We start from the raw sequence: 27,801 nt of genomic DNA, 5'->3' as shown, positions 1-27,801 counted from the left end.
CGCCTTTCCGGGGGCGTCTTCGAAATAAAAGCCACTGACCACTTTCGAGGGTGAAAAGTTTTGGAAAGTACCCAAGTAAAAGTACCCAAGAATTTATACTTTTATCATGCGCACACTGAAACAAATCCCTAGCAACTTGTACAGAGTTGTATGGCAAGTATTGAATCTGAATCTGATCTTTACTTATACGTGCAATAATCCAGTAGTTTAACTGTCAAACTTTACTTAGTAGTGGAATAATACATGTGTGCACTCTATTCTATGATACTACTACCTACAGATACACAACTACACTTTGTTTTTTATAAATATACATTATGTACATGCATTTCATATACTTGATGTCATTATTTAATACTTTTTTAATTATTTGACTTTACTTACATTTATAGGCCCTTTATTTGTCAGCACAACTTATTTATTTTTATTTCTTAACACTTATGGAGCAACCGCACCTGTACAATTTCCTGAGGAATTAATAATAACAGATTAATAATTAAGCTTTCTGATTGATTTCAGAGGAAAGTAATATACTCTATTACGACAGCTTGAGTGATTTTGTATATTGGGCCTTTAAATACAATTACATAAATTACACTGGGATGTATTATTATTGTTGATGAATCTACTCAGTAGAATATAAATTAGTTTAAAGTCCTGTGCAAATTAAACAATAATATAATCCGATAATTGGATCTGAGTAATTAGCTGCCGACCTGTGCTTTTATTCTGAAGGCTGAGCTGTGCTGCCCATCTGTGAGTTTTAGAGGCTTCTGTTGGTTTAGGTGTTGACGCTTCACAGCTCACACACTATGGATCTGTCTGCTGGCTCTCATGTCACTGAAGTTTGTGATTCACTGGAAGAAACGAGAACTTGTCAGTCGGCCTGAAGCCAAGAGAGACGATCACCGTCCGTAAAGCCACATACGGAGGATTTCTTCAGTATTTTTGTCCTCCTGGTTACCTGATGAAACTACTTTTTGACAGCTTTATGACTCCCATCCAAATAGTTTTGCTTATTTCTGTGCCATTAACTCAACTTGTGTTTACTATAGTAATTTTAAACCCTCAAAACAGTCAAGACAGTCAAAGATGGAGCAAAAAGATGAAAAGAAACATTTTATTAGATGGACTTACCTATTTCCTACATTATGGGTACTATAAAACAGTACATTTCTATAATAAAATGTAGAAAACGAAATATTGAACTACAACAGCCTAACTATACAACATTGGAGCAGAATATGCAAGAAGGAAATGTTGAATCTTCCCTTCAAACAAATTCAAACCTGCAGAAGAACCAGAAGTCGTCACTCAAAAAACCCCATAAAAAACCTTTATAAAACTTTAACGCATAATAAGTGACAGTCATAGTGTTCTTCTAAGTGGGTTAGATATGAAACATCTCCATGGGATTAATATAATAAGTGTATGGAAGCCAGGATATTTAAAAAAAAATATTAAAATAATATTCACAATTGAAGCTACGATAATTTCTAAATCACAATTATGAGACAATTAAAAGATACTAAGTCGACATTTTTTAGTAGTTCGTAATGTTCTCCGACTTACTTTCTCTATATTTTAAAATGAAAGTTCAGAGTGCCGACTACATCTTGGGCGGCTGACAGATCATCTTTCAATTTAAACTTTGTGTCTCATAATTTTGATTTGTGAATTTCATAATTTCCCTTGAAAACGTTCAACGCATTCATTTCTTGCTCTGGCAGGAACGGGCTTCCGTAGCTGCGTCTTTAAAGTGTCACTGTTCATAATGCCCTCATCATCATCATCATCATCATCATCATAACCATCATCATCATCATCATCACCACCGCTGCCGCCACTTCTTGCAACGTCAGAAAAGGATCACAAAGAAATACACGACTTTAAATTTAACATTAATATTCAATACTTAAAAATATGTAACCGTTTCACACAACTCTGCCACCATGTTACGTCACATTAGCAGGCTTTATTACATTTCTTATTTTACAGTTTAACGATCGGTGATTAGGCCAGTGGTCATTATGTTATTTGTAAACAATATAAGAACAAATATTCGGAAGAACATTTCAATGTTGTTGTTTTTTGTTTTTTAAATAAGGTATGCTGTTAAAACATAAGAGAAGAAAAACTTGCCCATTAATGATGATTGATTTACCTGTTTTAGGGGAATTCCCCTTCATATTGAAATAAAAGCTCCTCCTCAGCTAGAAAGGCACATAAAATAAAAGAACACAGCACTTTTTTAAAGGGCAGCATTTATGAATGTGTTTTTTCCCCCCATGGTAATTAGCATGTCCTAAATGTCGAGCATAACAATAAAAAAAGAAATATTTTTTGTGTTGCTTCCACGTTACGGACGTCCCGGAGTGTCGATACATTCAGCAGCTTTTAGTAAAACAAATGTGGATGACAAAAATCTGAGAAGCTGCTTTGGTCCCGTTAGATGTTGTTGCCGTCTGAAACACGTTGGTGGCGAAGTCTCTTCCTGTGTTTCTGTGTTAAAAAAGTGCCTGAACAACAACTCGTACGTGAGCCAGCTGTCAATCAATCAATACGCAGCATCGAGGCAGTCTTTGGTTTGAACTGGTCTACTCCGCTGGGATCTGGGAGGTCCAGTCCTTCATAAATCCTCCAGCGGGGCCGGAGCTAAGTACCTCCGTTCGACGACAGCGCTTTAAAGAAAGGGTCTGAGACTTTGTCCGTCCTACGACGACGCCACAGGTGCGAGAACGTCGCCGTGTTCCCGGTGGTGATGGTGGTGCAGCTCGGCTTTGCAAACCGTGGCGGCGCTGCAGCGAAGCGACGTGACAGCGGGCGGCTCCTCGTCGCCTGAAAGACACGTGGCAAAGTGTGAGCAACCTCATTTTTTTTTTGCCTCCATTCGACGTCTCACCACGAACAGATATGAACGGAACAGTTCAATTAAAGGGATCTCTCCTGCTGCAACTCAAATATGAATTTAAGTATGAAACTGGGATGAAAGCGTGCAAGTATTTGGGAGAACATATCTATGTATAAATGAGCAACACTAAACCAAACCCGTCCTGCAAAGCTCGGCTGAAACGCATCACAAACACTTAGCGGATCGATGCGGATGATTTATTTTTATTTCTTCTCTCCATCTTGCTTTTCTTTTCCTCGTCATATTTAATTAAATAGTGCTGCCGCTTAATCTCATCTACTTTCCAGACGCAGTTCATCTCCAACAAGCCTGTTTGCAACCAGCCTTACCCAGCCCAGAGGAAGATGATTCGCTGTCTGCCAGGGAGGAGGAGTCAGCCTGGTCATGCGACAGTCCCTCCATCAGGGGAATGGAGAGCTCGGAGGAAGGGACGGACGAATCATAGATGCCCGAATCACGAGGGGGCGGGACCAGTGGAGGGGAGTGGTGGCCTTCTTCTGCCTGGGTGTGGACAGGACACACCCCGTCCTGGAGGATGGAGGGAGCGGAGGAGGAAGAGGAGGACTCTTCGGGTACCGGTCCAGATATTCCAGAAGTGGACCTGAAGGAGCAGAAAGGCAGAGCTGAGGACAAGCTGCAGAAATCAACTGCACTAACGCACACACATACACACTAGAACAGTCTCCCCCTTGACTTAATGCAACACAGACTCAACAATTGTGCAAAACATTATATGTTAACGTTTTTATAGTTATATTTGTTATTATTTTGTCTAGCTGCTAACTAGAGATGCTCCTACCAAAGTTAGCATAATTTCGTTTAACCTGCAATTAAAATAAAGATCTATATATCAAGAAGGGAGACATGGAGCCATGCTGAAGACAGGAAAACAATACAAATGACAGTGCTGTTACATCTTGCTTTACCTTGCATTGGATGCCAGCATGGACAGAGAGCAGTGTGGCAGGCCTGGACTGGGACAGGGATCGGGACTGGGACTAGGACTGTGGCCTAGGTTACTGCTGGGACCGGAGCCAGGGGCCAGCAGGAGCACGTTGCTCCTCGGCGCTCCTTCACCGCCCTCCAGGGACGGCGTGTTCACCACCACCTCATTCAGCACCAAGCCGGAGTCAAACCGCCGCTTGGGTTGAGACAAGGGGGAGGGGGAGGAGCAGGAAGGCTTCGGAGGAGAGCTTGGAGCCGGGGCAGCAGTGGCAGGAGGGTGTTTGGAGGAGGAGGAGGAAGAGGAGGCTGAAGAACCTCCTGAAGGAGCCAGCTGCTTCTCAAACCAGTCGGGGTTCTGGCTGATGTGCTGGTGCATGTTGCAGATGGAGACGTAGAGCGAGCGTCCGGATCTACTTCTGAAGTAGTTCCTCCTGGAGACGTTGTGAGGCTGCGACTCTCGGTCGGCCAAAGTGGACTGGCTGGAGTGAAGCCGACTGAAGAGCTGAGGCAGCTGGTCCATCAACTTGAACCTGGACACAGGAAATAAAATGACTGCAGGGTTTCCAGACACCACTAATGACAACATTTCACTAATGCCAGTTTTGTCTGCTGCAGTATGATTTAGAGAAGATAAAGTATAAGTCAGTGGTGGCCAAACATTTTTTGATGTGAGCCACGTATAGAAAATATAAGGAGTCACAGGCAAACAATATTAAGCTTTCAATCAGTTACACTGCTAGAAAACATGTTTTCCCTATGATTATTTTCCAGTGTGTTGTATTTACCTGGGAACCAGACTCAACGTGGTGGGGATGTCGTTTTCCGTGGAGTAGTCAAAGTACACCGTCATGAAGCGGTTCAGCTCCTGAGCTCCCCCCCCCTCGCTCTGCTTCGCCAGCCGCAGCTTCTCGGCGATCATGGCCACACTCACGATGAACATGTCACCGCCCGATCCACCAATCGGAGTGCTGCTGGTGCTGCTGTTACCACGGCGACTGACTGGCGTCTTCCCTCTGCGGCTTTTCTTCTCCACGTAGTATCTGCAGGAAGAGAACCGAGCCGGTTAGAAGAGAAAACAACACAACGTACAAGATGTGTAACAGTCAAAGGAGTTCATTTGTAGAATAGTTTTAAAAAAGAAAATTAAGATTCGTTATACACTTAATAAATTAACAAATAGAGGTATAAACACTGATAAATATAATAAACAGGTTTGTTACTATTTAAAAAAGTAATGACTTATTATTGGGGGTTTTTATATAAGAACAACCGGAATCAACTAAATGAATAGTGATAATAATGATTATTTATACATTTATTATTGTTTTATAACAATAAGCCTGAGTGTAATAGGATGACCTATCAGCCAAGCAAAAAGCCCTTCAAATACATCTGTTAATGCCTTCAACTTTTAATGAAATTAAAAACACACACTTCCAAAACACAAAAGAATATTCTTGTATTTTGAGTATTTGGGTGATGTTCACTAGAAAGTGTTTTAGCAGCATCTAGTGGCCACTAGAGGAACAGCAGCCCAGGTGAACCGGCAGATAGGAGGCAGCGTACCGTAGGCCTTTGGAACAGACGGCGATGATGAAGTTTGCTTCGTCCAGCTGTCTGCTGAGCCACGACATCTGACCCTCCCTGCACATCTCCAGGTGTTCCCACAGGTCCAACACGACCTGGACACGAGAGAACAGAGACTTTGTCACCTTCAAAAAGTAAGATCCCCCAGACATGAACCTGTTTCCGTTTCCGTCCCCGTCTCACCTCACAGCTGCAGAAGTCCTGCAGGAAGTAGGCGAAGCTCTGGATGACGCTGGTGTGTTTGGGACAGTCTCGGTTGGAGTAACAGATGAAGACTTTGGGGCGGGGCCAAGGCCGCTCCGCATTCAACGCTGCACTGTGATTGGACGACTCGCTGCTCTCCTCATCCAGCTGGCTGTAGATGTTTTCTAAGAGAGGAGGATGCATTAAAACAGAACACCATTAATTCGTGGATGTTGAGATTCATAGCTGGTGATCCAAAACAAGCAGTGACACCATGTAATAAGAACTGGTGCTCTCACCTTGCTGCTTCTTGCGACACATGACAGTGAAGAGAGTGGCGAAGGCCGACATGATGACCAGAGGCACTGTGATGGCCATGGCACGGATAGGCCCCGCCCAGGGGGAGTGGACTGGAGAGGAAACAAACGCACCCGTCAGAAATGATCAGGCAATTAAAAGATCAGAATTTAAAGTCCCTTCAGCTTCTGTACTGTGACATGTTTCCCAGTGAGTGAGTTAGTCCAGGATTTTGATATAAAAATACAAAGAAATGGACTTTTTAAATGTTGACTGGGGATGTGATCTAAAAGAATCAACACAGTTATAGAACTGGAATAATTAATAGATGCATCAATTAGTTGATTGTCAGAAAAGTGGAATGTTGCTTGACAAAGATGAAGATTATCGATAAGGTGGAAAAGATAGGGGTTTATGTTGGGTTAAGGGTGGGGGTGAGGCATTTACTTATTAAGTAATGAATGAACTTAATGGTTAAGGTTAGGGGAGGGGGCTTGGGAAAGTGTATACAGTGTCTCACCCTTGCTGACGTGGTACTGAGTTACCCTCCTGGTCGTATTACCATCGTCTCTCAGCTGACACACAAAAGAGGAAAGAAGATTATAAATTCAATGAATGAACAGCAAGATACAATATTAATAAATTATAATAAAAAAAAATATTTTGTAATTTTTTAATCTTGCGATAATTGATGTAAAATCGGTGAAATATTTTACATTTAAATCCAGGATGTTGAGTAAAAGAAGCTCAGCCTGGTGCTGCGTTCACATACCTCTATAGTGTAGGTCCCCGGAGAGACGTCCTGGAGGATGCATGTCATTTTGTGCTGGTTCGCGTCCTAAAAAGTGTGACAAAAATCTAATGAAATCTCAGCTATGCCCGCAGATAAATAAACATAATAAATAACAAATAACGAGGGCTGTGAAGTCAGAGCTTCCAACAGTCCTAATGTTCTTTGAATGAAGTCCAGGTTTTGGTAAACCTCAACCGCCCTCCACTAATCATTGTGGTCGATCCCCAGCTCCTCTTGTCTGAGTAAAGTTCACACGTGTTAAGTCAAGGTTCCCACTTGTTTCTAGAGATCATTTTCAAGGACTTTTACGCTAACATGTTCCTCACTCTGCCAGTGGGACTTACATGTGTTACATGTGTTTTGGGGAGCTCTGCTGGTGGATGACCTCATAGTTCATTCTCAGCTAAGGAAACTAGGAGATTGTTGAAATAATTTTCCAGGACAACACAAGAATTTCCAGGACATTTAACTCTTTTTCTCCATGTGTTTTCAATGACAGGAAAAACCTTCTTTGCAGATTTTTCTGGTCTTCCAGAACACGTGGGAAGTACCTGATAGTACTTACCGGTTTGCAGCGCTGCTGTCTGAAGGGGCCGTCCTGCCGCAGTTTGTAGTACAGGAAGTAGAAGTGGAAGCCGAAGGAGGTCGGCGCCTGGTCGAACACCACGTGCAGGTTCGACCCCAGCTGGGACACGTTCAGGGTCTTCGGCTTCCAGACTTCACAGAAAGAAACTAAAATTAACCTCCACTTTCTTGGACATTTTACGCTTTAACGAGGTAATTACCATGTAGCAGTATAACATTATTAATTAAATGTTCCATGAGCTAGTGGAATGTGTGACTTACATTTAACTAATCTGAAGACAAAGACAATCAAACCCCACCAAGTCTGTCAACATGTGGCTCTATTTATGACGACGACACTGCGGAACTTACATGGTTTGCAAACCAGGTTGTCTGGTCCCAGGAGGACTTCACACGCTGTAAAATGAGAGCACACACACACAAATGGTTAGACAGTTGGTCCAATGACTCACAACATGTACAAAGCAGCAACAACTTCACACAAATTATCCTGACATTTATGCTTTTTTGGTTTTCTCCACGTGGATGCCAGTTTTATCTCTGTGTGTCCAGTTCAGAGATACAGGATGTGTTTAGCCTGAAGCATACTCTCAGCCTCCCAACAACTCTAAAGCTGTCTACATTTAATATAATAGGCTAGTCACCAACCCAATCAACAGTTAGCAGGGTTTTTGTTGACAGTACAGTAAAGACAGAGCTCAAATCTGACACGATGAGGTCCACACGGAGAATTTTGAGATCACTGAGACTTCAGTAAAACATGTTAAAGCCTTTAGATTTAATTTGTGCTTTTGCAGAGCTGGGCTAGCAGTTCACTCCTGCCTCCAGCGTTTGTGCTGGTCTCAGCTAAACACAATAAGACATTAACTGATGCCGCTTAGATGAGGAGATTGCTGGACTCACAGTTGGTCCTGAGGAAGGACGGAGGGAAGAAGCTCTCGTTCATCAGAGTCGGAAAAGGAACGACGCGGACCATGTAGTCGGTGTCAAAGGTCAAACCGCCGAATGGCTGACTGCTCAGCTTCTGCATGAGTAAAATAACAATAAATCAACAACAAATCACACAAAGACAAGGAAACACAAGGCGTATCCTATTTGGAGGAGACGTTCAGCATTTCCGGTCTCAGGGTCGAGCAATAAGTAAAAGTAAGGTCATCTATTTTTTCAGAAACATATTTGCTGCACATTAATTGAGAATACTGTGACGTAATGTGCCAGATTTTGGGCCAAAACGGCTGTTTCATCTGCAATTTGAGATAGCAAGGGCAAAGTAAAAAAAAATATTTAATTCAAGCATTTAGATTTGACTCCGTCGTCCTCTTTTGCTGTGATTGGTCAGCTTGTCATTATTTCTGGTCCTACCGTGTTCTTGAAGGAGCAGTTGAGCTGTCGAGGATCTTTGAGGATGAGATGTTGACACTGTTTCCCTTCTGGATTCTTGTCCTCCAGATAAACCCGGAAGCCTTTAATGTGTTCGATTCCTGTAGGAGACACAAGTTCAGTCACGGATCTCCCCTTGTTTCCTTTCCATGTTTGTCTCCATGTTTTCTTCCCGCCTCTCTTCACCTTTTCTCTCCTCTTTTTCCACTTTCTCTTAGTTTTCTTTTCTCAACCCTTCTTCTCTACTCGTTTCCTTCCCTCCTCTCCTCTCTCATATATTCTTTTCTCCACATGTTCTATCCTTGTTCCCTTTTCTCTGCTCCTCTCTTTGTTTCCTTTCCTTTTCTCTCCATGTTCCAGTCCATCCCTGTTTCCTTTCCTTCTTTCTTCTCTCTCAAATTTCCTCACCTCCTCCCCTTGTTTACTTTCTTCTCCTCTCTTTATTTAATTTCCTTTCCTCCCCTCATTGTTTTCTTTCCGCTCTCCTTCTTTTCTTCTCAGTTCGTTCCCTCTTTCCTTCTTATCTCCACCTTTTTTCTCCTCATTCCTCCCTTATATCCTCTCCTCCACCTACCCCTCTTCCCCTTGTTTCCTTTTACCCTTATTCCTCTCTCCCCGTCTTGTTTCCTTTTATCTCCTCCCCTCCTCGTTCCCTCCCCTCCCTCTCTCTGCTCTTTGAAAAACACATCCGTCTTGTAATTACACCTTTACATCCCCGAGACATGTTTTTCCTATTAGCTCTGTGGGGAGTGGAAAGAGAGGGAGAACGGGGGAGTGAGAAGTGGTAGAACAGGTTTTTCTATCTTGAGGCAGATTCCTGAACATCTCTCTCTCTCTCCTGCAGAGTCGAGGACAGACGAGGATGTTTTCACATATTAACGACAGCTGCAGTGTGACGGCAGGTTTGTGCCTTTGTTTAAATATTTTTTCCCCGTCCCTTCAGAATGATTTCTAGTTTTGTCTATTTGTTTCAACCTTGATTAGCGGCATGACACTATGGACGGCAATATCAGTAAGTCGGTTGGTCCACCACTTTGACCAGACTGAGTTCATGTTCCCTAAAGCAGTCATTCCCAAAGACTGGGTCGGCACCCAAAGGTGGGTCCCAGGACATTTTAGTTGCAGTACACAATTGAGCCACATGAGGGAGCCTGAATATTTGTATTATTCTAATATTTGTAGCTTACTAATAAAATTGAATCTAACATGAAAGGCTGGATGATTTTGTATGTTGATTCCAGATCTAAGACCCGTGTAGTTACTCACATCAGACTAGAAACAAGGCATCAAACTCCACATGATGTCATTAAGACTTTCTTTCTTTTCTTTCTTTCGTCCACAGGTTCTTACAGTATCATGCCATAAAACATGTGGCACATCGTGTGCAAACATCAGGTGCTGCTCTCCTCCTCTTAAAAGCTCATTTAGAGAGACTGTACTGAATTCCTGATACTGAGTCATAACTAATTCATAATGAAAACAACATGCAATGGTTGTGTAAATTGATGACTTCACATGACTTCTGGCCATCGCATAATTCTGGTAAAATCCTATATTCTCAAAAAACAAAAGCAGTCCTCCTGCATAAGACACATTAACTGTGTACTGTGACAGGAACATTGTCATTGTTCATATTAATAGTGATATTCAGGATATTTAATTTTCTAAAAAGTATTATTTCTTTTACAAAACTCTATTGGGGAGTTGAAGAAAAAGGACATCCCCCCCCCCCCCAACTTCAAACAGACGACTGATTCTGGCTGCTGTTCACATGCGACTGTGACATGGAACATTTCTGGAAGATTTCTGTCTCTCTGTGAGAAAACAACAGGCTGTATTGTCAGAGAGAGAGGAAGAGAGACAGGTTCACCTTACACTGAGCGCGCGCGCACACGCACACGCACACGCACACACACACACACACACACACACACACACACACACACACACACACACACACACACACACACACACACACACACACACACATTCCTTCACGGTCAAATCGTGGTATTGTAGTGTGAGATGTGATCCTCTCTCTTATTCTCCAGGCCTGATCAAAGGGACCTTCACCACACAGAGTCTAGTCTTACGAACCAGAGCACTTTGAAGGTTTTTACTTTCCTGCTCCTCCTCCCTCACTTTCCTTCTTCTTCCTAATACCTTGTTCACCAAGCGTGCGTTACTCGCACGAGTTCGACAGTGGGATCATTTGTTTATTCGCGTCACTCATGCTAGCTACGCCAGAGGGGGGGGGGGGTTGTCCTGCCTGAGTTCATAACATCATCCATATAGTTGCTCGGTGAATTTCATTGAGCTGTATTCACTGCATCTAGCGAGGCACATCGGCTGGTTTACTACAGCTGGATGAACCCAAAATAAACATTTTGTTGTGATTTAATTGTATTATGGGATAAAAAAAAAGTTGCCGAATTAACTACATAATGAAGACGATTGGTAAATAGTAGGTTTGTTAGGTCTGTATGCAAGAAGACAAGCAAATAACTTTTAAAATGCTTGTTTTTGAGTTTGGATTGATGGGTGCTAGGCTATGCTAACACTGTAGCTGCTCCATCAACACTCAAAATATCATCATCTCTGGTTTCTACGGTGTGGTTCTGTCTCTGGACTAATCTGAGGTTCTATCGTAGAGCTCTGGGAGACCACAGACCACATCAATATCTTTTGTCTCCATTTCTGATTCAGAGACGACAGGACGGCAATCGCAACTCAGATAAGCTTTCGCATCAGAGGGGTATTCCACCAAACTCGCTAATTAAAGCGGCGCTTACCTAGTTAAGCCTGGTTAGAACTAACGCCAACTTCCACTTGCGGCTAAACCCGTTCCATTAACGCATTTCAGCCGCGCCTTGTTGAGGCTAATTCAAGCCAGGGTAACGTTGTCGTGTGTTACGCCGTTCACGGGATATGAAGCCAGACCAGAACCGTGAATGTCGAATCATCGAGAAAATGGCAGAAAAGACCAGAGAAAAAATTATTGATGGAACTGTACGAGGAGTACAAACCCATCATAACCAAAACAGGGAATACTGTAGTGCTAAATAAAAATCACGAGGCTGCTTGGGCAAGAATTGCCGAGCGATTTAATATGGAAGTACCGTTAAGAGTAACATGTTCTAATATAACACTGACTACGATTTCTCTAACGTGAGGATAGTGTAGAGGTAATGCGCCGGCTTTACACGCGGCCGGCCAGGGTTCAATTCCCGACAATAGATGTTTCTTTTTCTTTCTTTGGCCGGAACTCTCTCTCTCTCTCTCTCTCTCTCTCTCTCTCTCTCTTTCTCTCTTTTTTTTTTTTAGATAGGCCTAGTAAATTCATTGACCAACTCATTTATCTCAACAATTCAATGAATACATTCAATGAACCTATTAATGAACTCACCTGAAAGGAATTTATGTGGCTGAAAATTGCATGCAGCAATGCCTTTGTCATTGGGATCTATAACATGCTATTAATAATAACATCTTCATGCCTATCATGTTTTTGCAAGTTATATTTGGGTTCTGGGGAAATTGTATGACATATTTATCATAGTTAAGGTAAAATGTTGGTCTAATTCTCTGATCTAAAGACAATCATACAGGCAAAAAAAACAACAAAAAAAAACACACATGAGATGTCTTCGCCGGGATGTGAACCTGGGATGCCCACGTCCGAGGGCAGGTGCATCACCACTCACCCATCTGGGGGTTTTAAATAATAATATGGCCAGTCGGTCTTAAACAAAATAAACGATTTATTCATATTTTTTAATTGCAAGCATGTATTTTTAGATGCTTGATGAAAATATAGTCTGTTTGTACTTCATATATGTAATTTTGGTAATGTTTGGTCTTTCACGTGACGAAATCACGAGGACTAGGCTTGGCGGAACCTTCTGCTGGTACAGTTGTTTCCGACAGACGGACTTCTCTGAAACCCCCGCTAAAGTAAGCCTGATGGTTAGCCTGCCCCGGGGCAGGCTAGTTTGGTCGGATAAATTCCCATGGTTACTTAGCGGAGAGTGCCTCAAGTCACGTTGATGGAACGCAACTCTCGCTAAAGGTAGCGAGGCTTATCGAAATTAGCCCGGCTTTGCGCTTAGCGAGTTTGATGGAATACCCCTCAGGAGTTCAAATATTTACTTGCGTGTAAACAGACAACGGACAGACAGGTAGACAGGAGAGACAGGTACCTAGTGGACTGGCGGCCCAGTGGACGACCACGGCGGCCTGATCCTCACAGGCCAGATGGCTGAAGGAGACGTTGGTGACCTCATGGATCACATGTTTCCCCAACGGGTAGTTGAATGAACAATCTGTAGGACGAAAGATACAGAGAGAGAGAGAGAGAGAGAGAGAGAGAGAGAGAGAGAGAGAGAGAGAGATCAACAATAGCACATATTTAACATCTAATACTGCATAAATTAAAAATGGTTCTTCAAGTCACTGTAAAAGAGAAGTAAAAGACCTGCATTCAAAATGTAACTGAAGTAACAGTATTAGCATCCAAATATATTTAAGGTACAGAAAAGTACACATTATGCAGAATGGTTCATTTAAAAACAACATTACACATATTACTGGATTATAATTACTGATGCATTAATGTTTGTATATTTAGCGTTACAGCTGGTAAAGTTGGTGCTTATTTTAATTAATTTTGATACAGCTTCGTGGCTTCATCTACAATTACATAAAATAATGTATTATATTTATAATTTTATTCATATTCAGACTTGGCAGAGTTACTTAAGTTATCAATTAACATATTTTATATAGCAATATTCTATATAAAGACAGCTAAAAGTTTTGCTTAGCTTACATAGTAAGCAAACAAAAACAATTTGACAGAATATAGGAAATGTATAGTTAGCAGTAGCATCCTGCAGCAATAATATATTACCCAGCTGTCAGAGCTACATCACAAAAGACCTGTCAATCATACTTTTTATAAACCACACCTTCACTCATTCAATCACCATGTGTACGCCTCCTCCTGTTCCCAACATTTGCCTTGTTTTATCTTGTGATGGACGAAGATGGAGGGGCAGAGGAGGAGGAGGAGCAGCCAGCCATGAACCGACGGGGATCGGAGGAGAAAAGCTGGACTTAGGATATAGAAAGAAAAGGGGCGTGAGCTCAGACACGACTGACTGCTCTTCTTTCCTCCTGCCGGCCACCTATTGACGGGGAGGACTGAGGTGAGGAGGAGGAGGAGGAGGAGGAAGAGGAGACATAGGAGAGGAGCTTAAAAAGGATGGAGATGATTGGGAGGAGGTTAGTAGGGCATGGGAGACGACACGAGTCACTGCTCCTCTTCCTCTCGTCCTCCTCAATGTGGGGTCATGTTCAGGGCTAAAGGAGAAGGTCACGGCTGGTCGCTCCTCTTCCTCCTCTTCTGCTCCTCTTCCTCAATCATAAAGCTTCTCTATACGATAATAGGAGGAGGGATGGTTGAAACTAGTGCCGCCTCTTCCTCCGTTCCTCCTCTTTCTATTCAGAGTTTCTTTAAAAGACGGACGAAAAAGGGATGCAAGGCCGAACGAGAAGTCATTGCACCAGAAAATGTAAAACCTTTACACCCCCCTCTCCTCTTCCTCCTGTTCTCATTCCAGTTTGAGAAGCAAAGAGGAGGAGATGTAGACCTCACGCACCCATCTTCCTCTTCTCCTCTTCTATTACCCCTCCTCAAAGTAAGGAAGAAGAAGTTAAAAAAAAGCCTCTGCTTTGTGTAATTTTCATCTGTTTTTTAAATCTCTTTCATAATAAAACTCTTTGTAGAATCATCATATTATTTCTGAGCAATCTGTTTTTGTCAGTATGGTTACAGCTCTAAATACTACGATACCCACAAGCCTCAGCTGCTGTTGCTGTAAGGGAGAAGCCCGTTTATAAAATAATAAATAATACCAGATTTATGTGTTCAGATTTGTTGATTTCGTCACCATTCATTAGTGACCCACCGGAGGTCAAAGGTCACCCTGACTTATATTATCCATGACATCACATCAAGAGAGGGAGAGAGAGGGAAGAGGAAGCATCGCCTCTCCTCCATCCTCCGTCATCCTTTAAGCTGGAGGTTTAGAGTAAAGGAACACACACACACACTCACATACACACTCACACTCACATACACACACTCACACTCACACACTCACACACTCACACACTCACACACTCACACTCACATACACACACTCACACACGCACGGTTTGATTGTGATGCTAAAATACCTCAGTGCTTAACGTCGGCTTAAAGTTTGTGGGTTTCAACACTTTTCACTGTTCTTAAGAACAGGATGCATCGTTGTTTTAAAAGTCACATGACCTTCTGACCCCTGACCTCCACATTATTGGTGACCTAATATGTATTTAAGGTTATATTGAATGAAAATGAATCACTTGTCCAGAGAAAAGGAGTTGCGGAAGCAGCTGAAAGAACTGAACTGAAATGATAATACATCGTTATTAAAGAAAAGTTTAACATTTTTGGAAGTACCACGTGTTTGAAGAGGGGCTTGATATCAGCTTAGCTTAACATCAAATCTAGCAAGAGAAGGGAAACAGCTAGCCTATCTCTGGGAAGGGAGAGACGCGAGTCTTTGAGATGGACGTTTCTAACAGAAAACGTTATTTATGGCAGATTTCACCTTTTTTTCTATCCTTACTGATAAAATGAACAGAGAATCAGAATCTGGATTAAATGAAAAGCAAAAATCTAATTCTAAATTATATAAGACAACTCAGACACGCATCACAGACTCTGTTTGGCTGATCCACAAAAAAAGCTAAAACATCATGAAGCTGAGCTCCACACCTCCTGCTGCTATTATTAGTCACTACTATGCTACTATTTCTGCTTTATTATCATCATCATTCTATTACATCCACTGCTGCTGTTATCTTTAGTAGTAATCAAGTTCTACTACCGTATTTACTTCATTTAATGTTACTATTGCTCTCATTACATGCATCATCCCGGCATATCGATTGACTATGTTGTAATTTGTATTGTTTATTCTGTACACACAACATCTATTGCACTTCTGTCCACCCTGATAGAGGGATACCTCCTCAGTGTCTCTCCCTGAGGTTTCTCCCTCTCTTTCCCTGTGAAAAAGGTTTTTTTAGGGAGTTTTATTTCCTGGAGGGTCAGAGGATGTCGTATGCATCTCATTGTACAGATTGTAAAGGCCTTTGAGGCAAATTTATGATTTGGTTCTATATAAATAAAATGTAATTGATTTGAAAATTAAATTGAATGTATTATTTCTCGGAAAAAACAAAAAAATGTATTATTACCAAGACACTGCTTTTACACTGACTTTATTTTCTTTTCACTGACTGTTCTAGTCTTCTGTTTCAAGAGGGAAAAAAAAATCAGTTTGATGGAGGGATTGTTTGAAAAAAGTAAAAAAAACACACACACCCACAGCACACACACACACACACACAAAAAATGGTAATCTGAAAGTGCGTCTCGCTCATGGTCACGGACAAAGGCAGGAGGCAGGGATCGGCTACGGCTCAGGAACTTGACTTTTAGAGAGAAAAGAACAAAAGAGGAAGATGGTGGAGGAGGATGAAGGGGTGGAGATGTGGGGGGTGACCTCGGATTTGAATGCTTATCAAATTGTGGGATTGACTTAATTTTAAAGGGAGGATTCAAAATGTTATGACACCGTCCCAGAGAGAATGTTAATCAATAGGAAGTGACACCAAAATTGACTGTGTGAAAATAAGTTCATGTTTTGCTTGGAGTCAAAAAGGTGTTGAGAACATCTGGGAATTTAAGATAAAAAGTCATAGTCCAGATTTAAATAATCAGACAAACTCACTGTCAGCTCTTAAGATGACGGCCAACCGGCGACCTCCATCTGCACCAGCAGGCAGCACCTGAGAGAGAGAGAGAGAGGGAGAGAGAGAGAGAGAGAGAGAGAGAGAGAATAATATTAAATAAGATGATCATGAATCATAAGGTCTCCCTGTATAAATAAAGGATAAATACATTTAAAACTGTATTTTTGTGACAATATTTACCATTATCACGATAATGGAAAATTCACCAAGATCGATTATTGTGAGTGTTTTTTATTCTTATGCCCAATAAAATCCTATATCATCCCATCGCTAATTTTCCAGAAACATCAACTGGATTTGTTTTGTTTTTTTAGTAAAGTTGCCACCAAAAACACAAATAAACTACTGGATGTGTTTTGTTCCGCTGGACATCTGGCCAAGCTCCACCCAGCTGCTCTATTTAATATGAAGGAGAGCAGGTAAAGTGTCACACGATGAGTAGTGAGATAAGCTGAGGTTTGAGCATCAACTCCCTTGTGAGCTAGTTACCCAGAATCCCTTTCCCTATGTCCCTACACAAAGACATGGAGTCTCAGGAGTTTGTATGTTCCAGCAGAGCAGTTTTTACAGCTTTGACCTTGTTTTCATGTTGCCACACACACACACACACACCTTGTTACAGAGGTGTCAGACTATGGTCACACACAACAACCATAGACACACACCTGAAACCAATCAGACAGACTCCCCGCTGAGTGTGTGCGTTATAGAAAGTGTGCCGTGCTTATTAGCAGTCACTGTACCCCAACAACCCATCCACACACACGTTGGTAATTATATACTTGTGAAGACCCTCATTGCCAGAATGCATTCCCCAGACCTTCAAAAGAAGCACTAACATGGACCCGTAAACCAGATCTTAACCGTCAACAGCCTTTTGAAGACGTGAGGATCGGACCAAATGTCTTCACTTTTTTCCAAAATGTCCTCAAAATGGTCCTTAGAAAGACAGAAATACACACACCATTCGATTCTATGATGGCCTTATTCATTATATACGTTGCATTCAGTTTGCCTCCACAGCTGACCTTTGACCTTTGGAGGTTTGCATGCTGCTGTGTGCCCAGATGTCCCGCTGGCAGCATGAAATGGGAGGCTAATTAAAATCAAGGGAATGTTTTCACACACACACACACACACACACACACACACACACACACACACACACACACACACACACACACACACACACACACACACACACACACACACACACACACACACACACACACACACACACACACACACACACACACGACTTCCTGATTGGTTGCACCGAGACACTACCCTCTACCCTGCCCCTGGATTTAAACTTAATACCATCATGCAAAAACTAGAATTACCACCTTGCAGTTATATGCCATTTATATCCATATCTGTCCAAAATCATCACCATCATTTTATCCTTTTAGACATTTGTGAACCGGAAATACAGGAAATTCGGTATGTAACATCCTTTCGGTAGGTCCTGCGACCCAAACAGCTGTTTGTTTTTTACTACTCGCACACGTGGAACAGAAACTCTATAGTTTATTGTAGCATGCTGGTTGGTTTTATTTATTTAACCTTTATTTAACCAGGTTTGTCCCGTTGAGATTAAAAAAACCTCTTTTTCAAAGGAGACTTGGCCAAAACAGTCAATCAGCAAAGAAACTTTCTGTGAGACAGTTATGGAGCCTATTCAGTTAAAACATTTACATCTCATTATTAGCTGGGTTAATTAAAAGCATCGTCAAATTTGTCTCATTCTGGGCACAAAAAGGACCAAATGCAGGCTGGATACTACATGGCACTCGGTCCTTTCGGCCTAAATACTAAAAAACGTACCTGGTCCTAACCACCGGGACTCGGCCCCTGACCCGACCAATCGCCATGGGCTAAACATTCATTCCTTACAACTGACAATTTTTCAAACAGGCAGACAAAGACACTTTTTCTTCCTTCCTGTTGCCAGGTGTTTCTGACTAGTAATCATTATCCCACACACACGCCTGAGGCCTGAACAGACGGAGTCACGCCAGTAAAGAACTAGAGAAAAGAGTAGTTCATTATAATTTATTAGTTTGCTTTTCTTTTTTTAATGACTACAAAGAATCTAATTGAACTACAAATCTATAAAGACAAGGAAAACTTGAAAAGAAAAGTAAAACTTCCCTCGGGAAATCCCCAAACACACAACACAAAGTGAATAGGTTCCTGGTAATCAGACAGCTAATTGCACACTCATCTAGCTGCACATCAACAGCAATTAATCACATTGCTCGAGGGAAGGAAAGAGGGAAGGAGGAAAGGATAGGAGGAGAAAAAGCAAGGAGGTCTGAAAGAGGAGAGAGCCCGGAGAAGGAGGATTCGGAAGGGGGAACGTAAGAAGTAATCACCGACCCTGCAGAGAAGGAAGGAAGCATGGAAGAAGAGATGGAGGAATCTGATTAAACAGGAACTCCTTCAATTACAGCGTTCAAGGTTCACGTAGCAGACTTCTCTTCTGCCTCATTTTGTTTGGGGCGACCCAGACCAGTTCCAGATGTGGGACAGAGAACACGAGACACGCTCACAAGCTGACCTTTAATCAACATACTGCTCTCGAGCTGAGGTACAAACAGCTAGAGCCGTTCTGTTTGGGATTTAAAGCTTGGTAAAGGCTGTAAAAAATACTTTTTATTTTATTCACTTAAGTGAGCAGAGTTCACCGAGTGCACTGTCGATTGGGGGTTTAAAGCTAAAAATCGATCTGGATGGATACATCGGTACAATGACCAACATTATGGTTTCTATGGTCTTTAAGATACGCCCTTATTTTGAAATTCCTGTGGCAAATCTGTGTCACCAACTTCCATCCCTAGAAAACCCAGAAGTAAAATTGTCAAATCATATTTAAGTTGCCTGTTGCGAGTTGACATGCATGTAACAGATTGTGTTTAACGGTCATAAGATATTTGATCATTTTGCTCACAGGGGCCCGAATCAAATAAAAATCCAAATCATGGGAGAATCTGTGACATCGGCAAATATGACATCATCGTGCAAAGTATCGATATAATATCATATGGTGATGAAACTTGTGATTCACACCCCTACTGTGGATTGTCTTCCAGGAACTGTCACCTTGGCAGTTCTGAACAGCCATAGACACTTTTTGATTTCAGACATGGACGGATAGCACATGAACGCATCAATTCACTGGCACGCCACAAACATTCGCCAAGTCACCCAGATACCAGTAAATTTTTATGAAGATATACAGATGTACACACACATATTTTTGTCTGACGGGGCATTTTCCTCCTTAAATACTTGAGAATTCAGTTCAGCAGCTGCAAAGACTGCAATACAGACTGCAATACTGACTCTGTGTGTGTGTGTGTGTGTGTGTGTGTGTGTGTGTGTGTGTGTGTGTGTGTGTGTGTAAAGTTGATGAGGGTCTTGTTCATGCAAAGGCCTCAGGGTTAAAAAACTCTTAATGTCTTCCTGTCTCTTACACACACGCAATCACACACACACAATCACAGACACACACACACACACGCACCGACAAACACTACCATATGGGACGACATGGCTGCCGGTACAACACCATATCCATAAGGTCCAATCGGCTACTAACCACAACCCCTGGGTCAAAGTTCAGTCCACTGAACCTACAGGCCTGGTTGTATTGCTGCTGCCCAAAATCTTCTACCCGACATAGGAAATTTTCCAATCTATATCATGATAAAGCATGTTTTCCGGTGGTTAAAATAAAGTCTATATGAAATAACCACATGGTACTTTTTTTAATGCTTTTCCAGGATATGTTCAGTGACGATCCAGCTTTTAATGACAGACAGGGATCGCACCATACACTGAGAAGTTTCTCTCCGTGGACAACTCGATATCTCCCTGCCGGAGTCTAAATATATACACATCATACCCAAGTGAATCCCAACTGATTATTGGCTCCGATACCCTGATTAATCATCGTCACCATCAGAGAAGAAAAAGTTGTTTTCTGAAGCAGACGAGACCGGACGTCCACACTCTTGAGTCAGAATGCATTTTATCTCTCTCTCTTTCCTTCACAGTTACCTGGTATTTTTCCAGCCCTTTCATACAGTTGTGTTGATCTATACACAATCACACAAACCGTGCCATGGAACAACGGGTCCCAGAAACAGATGGGATGCTCGGTCGCATTTGGGAGTTTGTAAAGAACGTGGTTGGCTTCATCCCTGTGTGTTGAGCAGATCTGCAAATCTTCGGAGACACACATTGATAGAAAAACCAGATCCTATTTGATTTGACCGCTGATGCAAAACACATCAACCCAACAGGGGATGTGAGATTTCCAGTGTCCATGCCACCAACAACCTGACTACAACCACCTGTATGTATGTATGTGTATATATATATATGTTATAAATTATTATTATTATTATGTATAAAAGTATTATACATATCATTGATCACGGATAGTAAAAAAATATCAGGAAACTGTTAACTATGATGTGTGATGTTGTTTTTCCTGCCCTGTTTTTCTGTCTCAGCTGACTTGAGACCAGAATTAATTTCTCTGCTTCTGATCGAATTTGTCGATTGATCTGCTGCTGAAACAAAACGAAACAAAAACATTTTAAAAATCACATCTGATCACAGCTCTGCAGCTTCAGAGGAGGAACAAGTCCATGAGGAAAAAGCTGGAAACAAAAGTGAGGTGCAACAATGCAGTGTGTGTGTGTGTGTGTGTGTGTGTGTGTGTGTGTGTGTGTGTGGGCAGCCAACCAGAGATTTCCCACCACAGGAACAAAAATGTGCAGCTTCCTCCTCCTGCATGACTGCTCCTCAATGACCCCCCACCCCCCTTTTCTTCATCACAACTCCTCCTCCTCCTCCTCACCCAGGAGGAGCTATTCCTCTCCTGCTGTGTCAGTTTGTCCTATAAAAAGGAGACTCTGTCTCGTTACAGAGACGGGGCCAGGACAAATCCCGTCTTTCTTTGAATGGGCACAAACCAACATCGGTCACCACCAGCAGCTTGAATGTTCAGTGAAGTCGATGTGAAACAAGCAAACAGAGAATGTGGTCAACAAAACAGGTCACCAAGTGCAACTCTTCACAAGATACACACCGAAAGCAGGCGGTAACCTCCGGTTCTGAAAAGTAAAGCCACTGCTGAAGTACCTTAAACTGTCGTTCTCTCTGCTGGCCATCAAGGGGCGTCTCCTCTAGGGATGTAACGGTTACCGGTGTAACAGTAAACCATGCTAAAAATGTTGACGATAACAATTACCATTTTCATTTCAAATAAAATTATTATCTCGGTGGATTAGCGCGGTTTGGAAATCGTGTGTTTAATCTTTCCCAACTTCATCCGAGTCACCTGATGTTGCCGCGCAGTTTGTAGCCTGCGTGTGAATCAACAACAACAACAACTTTCTTTAAATTGGAATTATGGCAGAAGGAGGAGACGACAGCACTCAGGAAGGATGCAAGGTAAGTTAACGTTTTAGCTGAAATGTACCCACAAGTACCTGTATATGTACATCAGATGATATTGATCAGAGGACAAATTGAGTCAAAACTATTTCATTCAAAACAGCCTCTCCATTTGATTAATTCCCATGAAATTCACTGGAATAAATATTGAAAATAAAATGAAAAAGGATAAAGTACTGCATTCGCAACACGTCTAAACACACATTTTTTTTTTTTTTTTAAATCAATCTTTGGAGTTGAAAAATCTATATTGTATTGGGCGGCAAAGTATCGCGATATATTGCCATACCGATATTTATACCCACCCCTAAATATGATGAAACAAATGTTGCCGACTGCGACTTTATATTATGGTCCATCTAGAGTGAAATAGGCGATAAAGCAGGGTACGCTTTAGGACGGGGCTACCTTGGGATTGACAGGTCATTACCACGCTACCAGTGCAGTTAGCTACTTAGATGACTTTAACGCTTTACACCAATCTACAAGCTATTTCAAATCCACCTTCTAAGTCTTCCTTGAAGCAACAAATGCAGACATAAACATAGAGATAAAGACTCCACAAGGTCTCCTCTGCCCGTCTCCGACATTCAGAAAGTACTGGACACAGAAAAGAAAACTGAGTTAAATTTATTTATTCAAGCCCAAAACCATACTTAAGTAATTTTTTTATGATGTAAGTAATGAAAGTTCCAGCATCAATTGTTCACCTTCTGCCTGATTCAGTCGCCAGAAAGCCAGAAAGCACACGTGTTTCATATCGGACACCCACCCAGCCATGACGCTTTGTAAGGCTCCCCGAGGCCAAAAACACACCGAAGCCCTGGAGGATGATGGGATATGTGACATGCTTATGGCTCGGAAATTAGCTTTAAAAATGGAGGGGAGTGTGTGTGTGAGAGAGAAAGGCGGAGATGAAGAATCCAGAGAAAGAGAGGATGAATACGCTGAAAGATTTCCTGGTGCGTCTTCCTCCGTTGAGACATGTGTGATGGCTTCGGCAGATGTGTTGAACCAAGGATCTAAATCATCTCTCATTCCTGCCTTTTCCTGCAGTAACCTGATTTATGATACAACCAGGAAAATGCAGAAACCGTTTCCTTCGTCAGGTTCAGGGATTAAGTGAGTTCTGGTTTCATAACACCCCAACACCACACAAAAATGAACAGATGCAGGACAAAGAGCAATGACAGTGAAAGCATCAACTGCAGCCACGTACAGACTGAAAACAGACCTGCATTAAAAAACAGCAAAGCAACTTATTTTGTGGGGAGATTGTTGTTTCAGAGACAACGACTTTGAAGGTTTATCAGACAACAAAACATACACACAGCAGTTTATGATGTCATGAGGAAAGATTTTACAACTCTGTACAGTTATCACATAGACAATCCTATTATATAATTTATCGGCCCATTCACACGAAACGGGAACAAAAACAACACCTGTCACTTGCTATCTGATCCGTGCATTCCACACAATTAGTACTGCACATCTGCAGACCAGAACTACACATCTGTGCTTCCTGGCTCGTGCACCATATTATTTCCCTGATAAACCTGCATTGTAAACAACAAATCCATGTTGAAAAAGGACAGAATGATAGCTAGTTAACGTTAGCAGCCGTTGGGCAGCACAGTCCTGTTAAAGGGCGACCTCACACTAGGCAATCTGTACCATGCCCAAGTACGTTTGAATCCCAAAGACCGGTAGCCTATGTTTGACGAGTGTGAATGCTCTGTACTGTCCTCAAACCTGGTACACTTCCTCGGCGTGGTTGGACGAGGTGTGCTTCGGCACGGTACAGTTGCTCATGCAGTCAGTTACTCGAAATATGTGCAGACACTAGAATTAAGACCAAGTAATTATTATTTTCATGATAATGGTGAAAATACCCTAACAGTCCAGCACCCAAAGACTTAAAGTTCCCATATTATACTGTTTTTCCATCAATTTCACACAGCTGTCAGAGGTCCAACAACACCGTTTTCGATATGCATTGTCCCAAACCCATTCGTGGTCCTGAATTTCAGCCGTCTAAAAGTTGCTCAAATGAACTCTGCTGAGTTCTCCTGAGAACAGGCTGTTTCTGTGTCTGCACCTTTAAATGCTAATGAGCTCCGTCTGTCATCGCCTACTCGGAGAGCTACGGAGACGATGCCGCTTACGCTAGCGGTAGCATGCGCCAATGTTTACGGTGGATGTATCGCTATGGCTCGCCTATGTGGCTCAGGTGAAGTTGCTGGGTCCCGTATGGTTGGGGCAGATCCTTTTACGAGGGTCAGTGTCGAGGGAATGCCAGCTTTGTACTGACCCTCGTTACTGAAGCAGTCCGATGTGAAGTGGTTAGCACACACACAGAAGCACGAACCGTAGCCGGCACATTGACATTAAAAATTAAACGCAAGAGACCAGACCCGTACCGTCGTGCACGGCGCTCCGTCGGACACGCGCCCCTGGGTTCCGTCCGACCGGAGGCAGCAGTGAAGGCACACCAGAGCGCGTGACACAGAGGTAGGATTGTCTCCAGCTTCACCTGCACCGGGATTTACTCATGGAGCACCAGCCGGACCACCCAGCGTCATGACCGGTAAGTCGGGCTGCACTCTCCGCGCTCTCTGGAGAGCCGTCGGTTCGTCGGTCTATGCTTTCCATCGGTCGGGCCGTGCTCGCTATCCGCTGTCGGTCAGCTGCGCTCGCTATCCGCTGTCGGTCGGCTGCGCTTGCTATCCGCTGTCGGTCGGCTGCGCTTGCTATCCACTGTCGGCCGGCTGCACTCGCTCTCCGTGCTGTCGGTCAGGCCGAGTTCGCTCTCCATGTTCACTCTCCGACTGTCAGCCGGGCTGCGCTCGCTGTCGGGTGGGATGCGCTCTCAGCACTGTGTTGCGAAACGCTCCCTCTCTGATATCTCCTATCATCGTGCAGAGGAGCTCGGCTTATGCAAATGGCTCCTTCCGTTACGTAAGGAAAGGAGCTGAATCTGAACAGCCTGTAGGAGCACCGTTTTACCGGAGGGTGGGCTGCAGAGACCATGCAGGAATTGCTTGTTTTCCTCATTCTGGGAGTTGGTGTAGAGACCAGAGAAAACCTGTTTTTCATAATATGGCCCCTTTAACAGTTTACTATGATATAGTAGAAAGAAAAGCACCAAAATGTCACAACAGAGAAACTAAAACCAGGGAATGCTTGGTGTCTTACTTTGCTTGACGATTCATCGATAAGAGATGATGGATGAAGTAAAACGCTCTGTCTAAATCCCTCAAAATATACTCTGTGCCCTTTTTTGAAACATGATGCCAACATGTGAAACTAGCAGAACATTTATGGGTCAGTCACACACACACACACACACCTCTAATAACCTCACACCTGTAGAATAGCAGGTCCTCACACCCCCATCCAGCAGCCTTTGATGTGTGTGTTACTGAAAAGAGAGGGGAAGCAGGAGGGAGGGAGGGAGGGAGGGGGGGCAGAGTGTGTACGCGTGCGTGTGTGTGTGTGTGTGTGTGTGTGTGTGTGTGTGTGTGTGTGTGTGTGTGTGTGTTTGGGGGTTGCAGGAAGGAATGTTTCAGCAGAGTAAACAGTGTGAAGCTTCCTGTAGAAAACACTTCAAAGCCAGAGAGAGGAAACCAGGATAATACACACACACACACACGCACACGCACACGCACACGCACACACACACACACACACACATATGTAGGTAGGAGCCATCTATCAACACAGGTAAATTAAAACACACACGCGCACACGAACAGATACTTTCCACGTCACAAATGTCTAGAAGAAAATCACATCACTCACTATTTCATTGCAAAAATCAAAATCTTTGCATTGCTCTCAAAAAGTTTTGTCTTTCGTACTGCTTAATTTTTAAAAATAAATAATCAATTTAGCTACAAATTCTTTACATTCATTTGTAGTGAAAATAATACATTGTTGTGTGAATGTCTCACAATGACACGCAGGTGACCTCATCTGACATAAAGACGAATAAAGACAATCATCTTCTTGAATACCACCACATTGATGTTTGGGATACGAAAAACTGACATTTCAGAGATTTCAACATTTGATCCAACAATCAAGACAGAGCAGCTGGAAAACCTGAGGAGAGGCGAACGCTCTTTATAGTTCCGGGGAACATGACGCCAAAAGAAGAAAAAAAAAGGTGTAAAAACTCATATGGTCGTGCAGGCCAGACACAAAGCTTCTGTGAAGTTCAGGAGCAGAACAGAAGTGTGGAGGTGGTGCATCACATAGCGTACTCCTGCTTTTCCAGAAAAAAAAGACCCCCCCACCTTATCTGTTGGAGTTAGAGATTTGCTTCAAAAGGGGAGTTAACGTTAAATTGCTGTTTTCTTTAAAGGAGTTTGGTTGAGAGCAGCTCCCTGCAGGTAGGCTGACTTCAGGGATATCTAACTGCCAGCTTTCACCTTCTTTTCTTATTGTAGTTTAAACGAGTTGATATCTCTGTTGCGAAGCCAATAAATCACATTGAAACGAGCTTTGGGAGTCACTTCTCAACTCTGCATACGTCCACTAAGTCATCATACGGATTTTCGTTAATCAGTTACATACTTTGTAATAGACAATAAAGACTTTTTTAAGTGTTCTATGGTATTATTCATATCTGCCGAATTTAGCAGGACATCAGACATATTCACAAATGTTGAAAGTCCACTTTCTAACACCTGCATATTAATAGTAGAGCGAGTGATCTTTAAATGATCGCTTTTTAAATCGGAATTTTTGTTTCTTACGTTACGGGGGGGGAATGTGCCGAACCGGAGCTACGGCGCCGACAGACAGGTAAGAAAGGTATCGCGACTGACGCAACCTGACTTGGAAAAAACACTTTCAGTAACAAAGTTTAATCTTCAGACCTCAGTTCGTTTATTTAATCTGCCGGTTTAGATGATACGACCTGCGTCTACGGAAAGATGTTGACAGAAAACAGAAACGGAGCGAAAAACGAACGTGTTTTTTTTGGACACTTTGAACGACGCAGCGGCGGCGGCAGCTCAAACTAGCTTAATGTCGTTAAAACAACGCGTTGAAACGTGTGTTTCTCGTTGCGGTCTCACCTTGTAGCCGCATCGCTCCTGGTTCGTTCTTTTGCTGCCCGACGTCGTAGATCCGCGAGAGAAATATAACAGCAGAAATAAACCGGAGAGAGTGATGAAGAAACTCCGAGGGGCCGCCATTCCTCCCTCAAGTCTGAACAACTCTGAGACGGACCGAGAGAGGAGCGAGGAGGTGTGTGTGCGCGCGCGCGTGTGAGTGTGGTGCGCGTGTGGGTGTGTGTGACGGCCGGTTTGTCGTCTTTGTGAGGACCAGCTGGTGCTTTTAGACCGTAAAGGTGAGAAAGCATCCGGTCCTCACTTCTTCCAAAGGGCTGCTTGAGGGTTCAGATCTGCTGCAGCGCTGGAAGGTAACTGACTACATATTAAGTAGTTAAGCTCACTGTCTACTCTACTAACTTTATTTGATAACATGAATTCATTTGATGATAACACATAATAAATAGGTGAAGCTTCCCAGTAGTAGACAGAGGTGGGAAGTAACGAAGTACAAATACTTTGTTACTGTAGTTCAGTAGAATGTTAGTAGGTATCTGTACTTTACTTAGTATGAGTTATGAGTATTTATTTTTCTGACAACTTTTTACTTTTACTCCCTACATTTTAAAAACAAATATTGATTGTTTTCAAATGGGTCTTTCTGCATAACATGTGATTTGATATGTGTATTTCTAAGCTATCACTAATACAATTTTGAC

At 42.6% G+C, this 27,801-nt stretch overlaps 1 protein-coding gene across 2 annotated transcripts; it reads right to left on the bottom strand.

The window, feature by feature from the left end:
* Positions 1–1,106: 1,106 nt before the first annotated feature.
* Positions 1,107–27,254, bottom strand: il17rd (interleukin 17 receptor D). Of its 2 annotated transcripts, XM_084030830.1 has the most exons (16): positions 27,107–27,254; positions 16,526–16,583; positions 12,881–13,003; positions 8,664–8,782; positions 8,205–8,325; positions 7,653–7,697; positions 7,282–7,433; positions 6,696–6,761; positions 6,444–6,498; positions 5,926–6,036; positions 5,627–5,811; positions 5,423–5,538; positions 4,642–4,896; positions 3,838–4,386; positions 3,241–3,512; positions 1,107–2,838 (listed from the first exon to the last, which is right to left on the bottom strand). In XM_084030830.1, the coding sequence occupies exons 1-16, from the start codon at positions 27,224–27,226 to the stop codon at positions 2,714–2,716; spliced, it is 2,472 nt and encodes an 823-aa protein (XP_083886956.1). In that variant the 5' UTR covers positions 27,227–27,254; the 3' UTR covers positions 1,107–2,713. The 2 variants fall into 2 exon arrangements, with proteins under 2 accessions (XP_083886956.1, XP_083886955.1); XM_084030829.1 differs by lacking the exons at positions 16,526–16,583; positions 27,107–27,254 and adding an exon at positions 13,649–13,673.
* Between the last annotated feature and the right edge of the window lie 547 nt (positions 27,255–27,801).

Source organism: Eutrigla gurnardus (genome assembly GCF_963514095.1).
Source record: "Eutrigla gurnardus genome assembly, chromosome: 2".
Taxonomy (NCBI): Eukaryota; Metazoa; Chordata; class Actinopteri; order Perciformes; family Triglidae; genus Eutrigla; species Eutrigla gurnardus.
The sequence above is the reverse complement of the archived record's forward strand: the minus strand, read 5'-3'. Positions and strand labels throughout refer to the sequence as shown.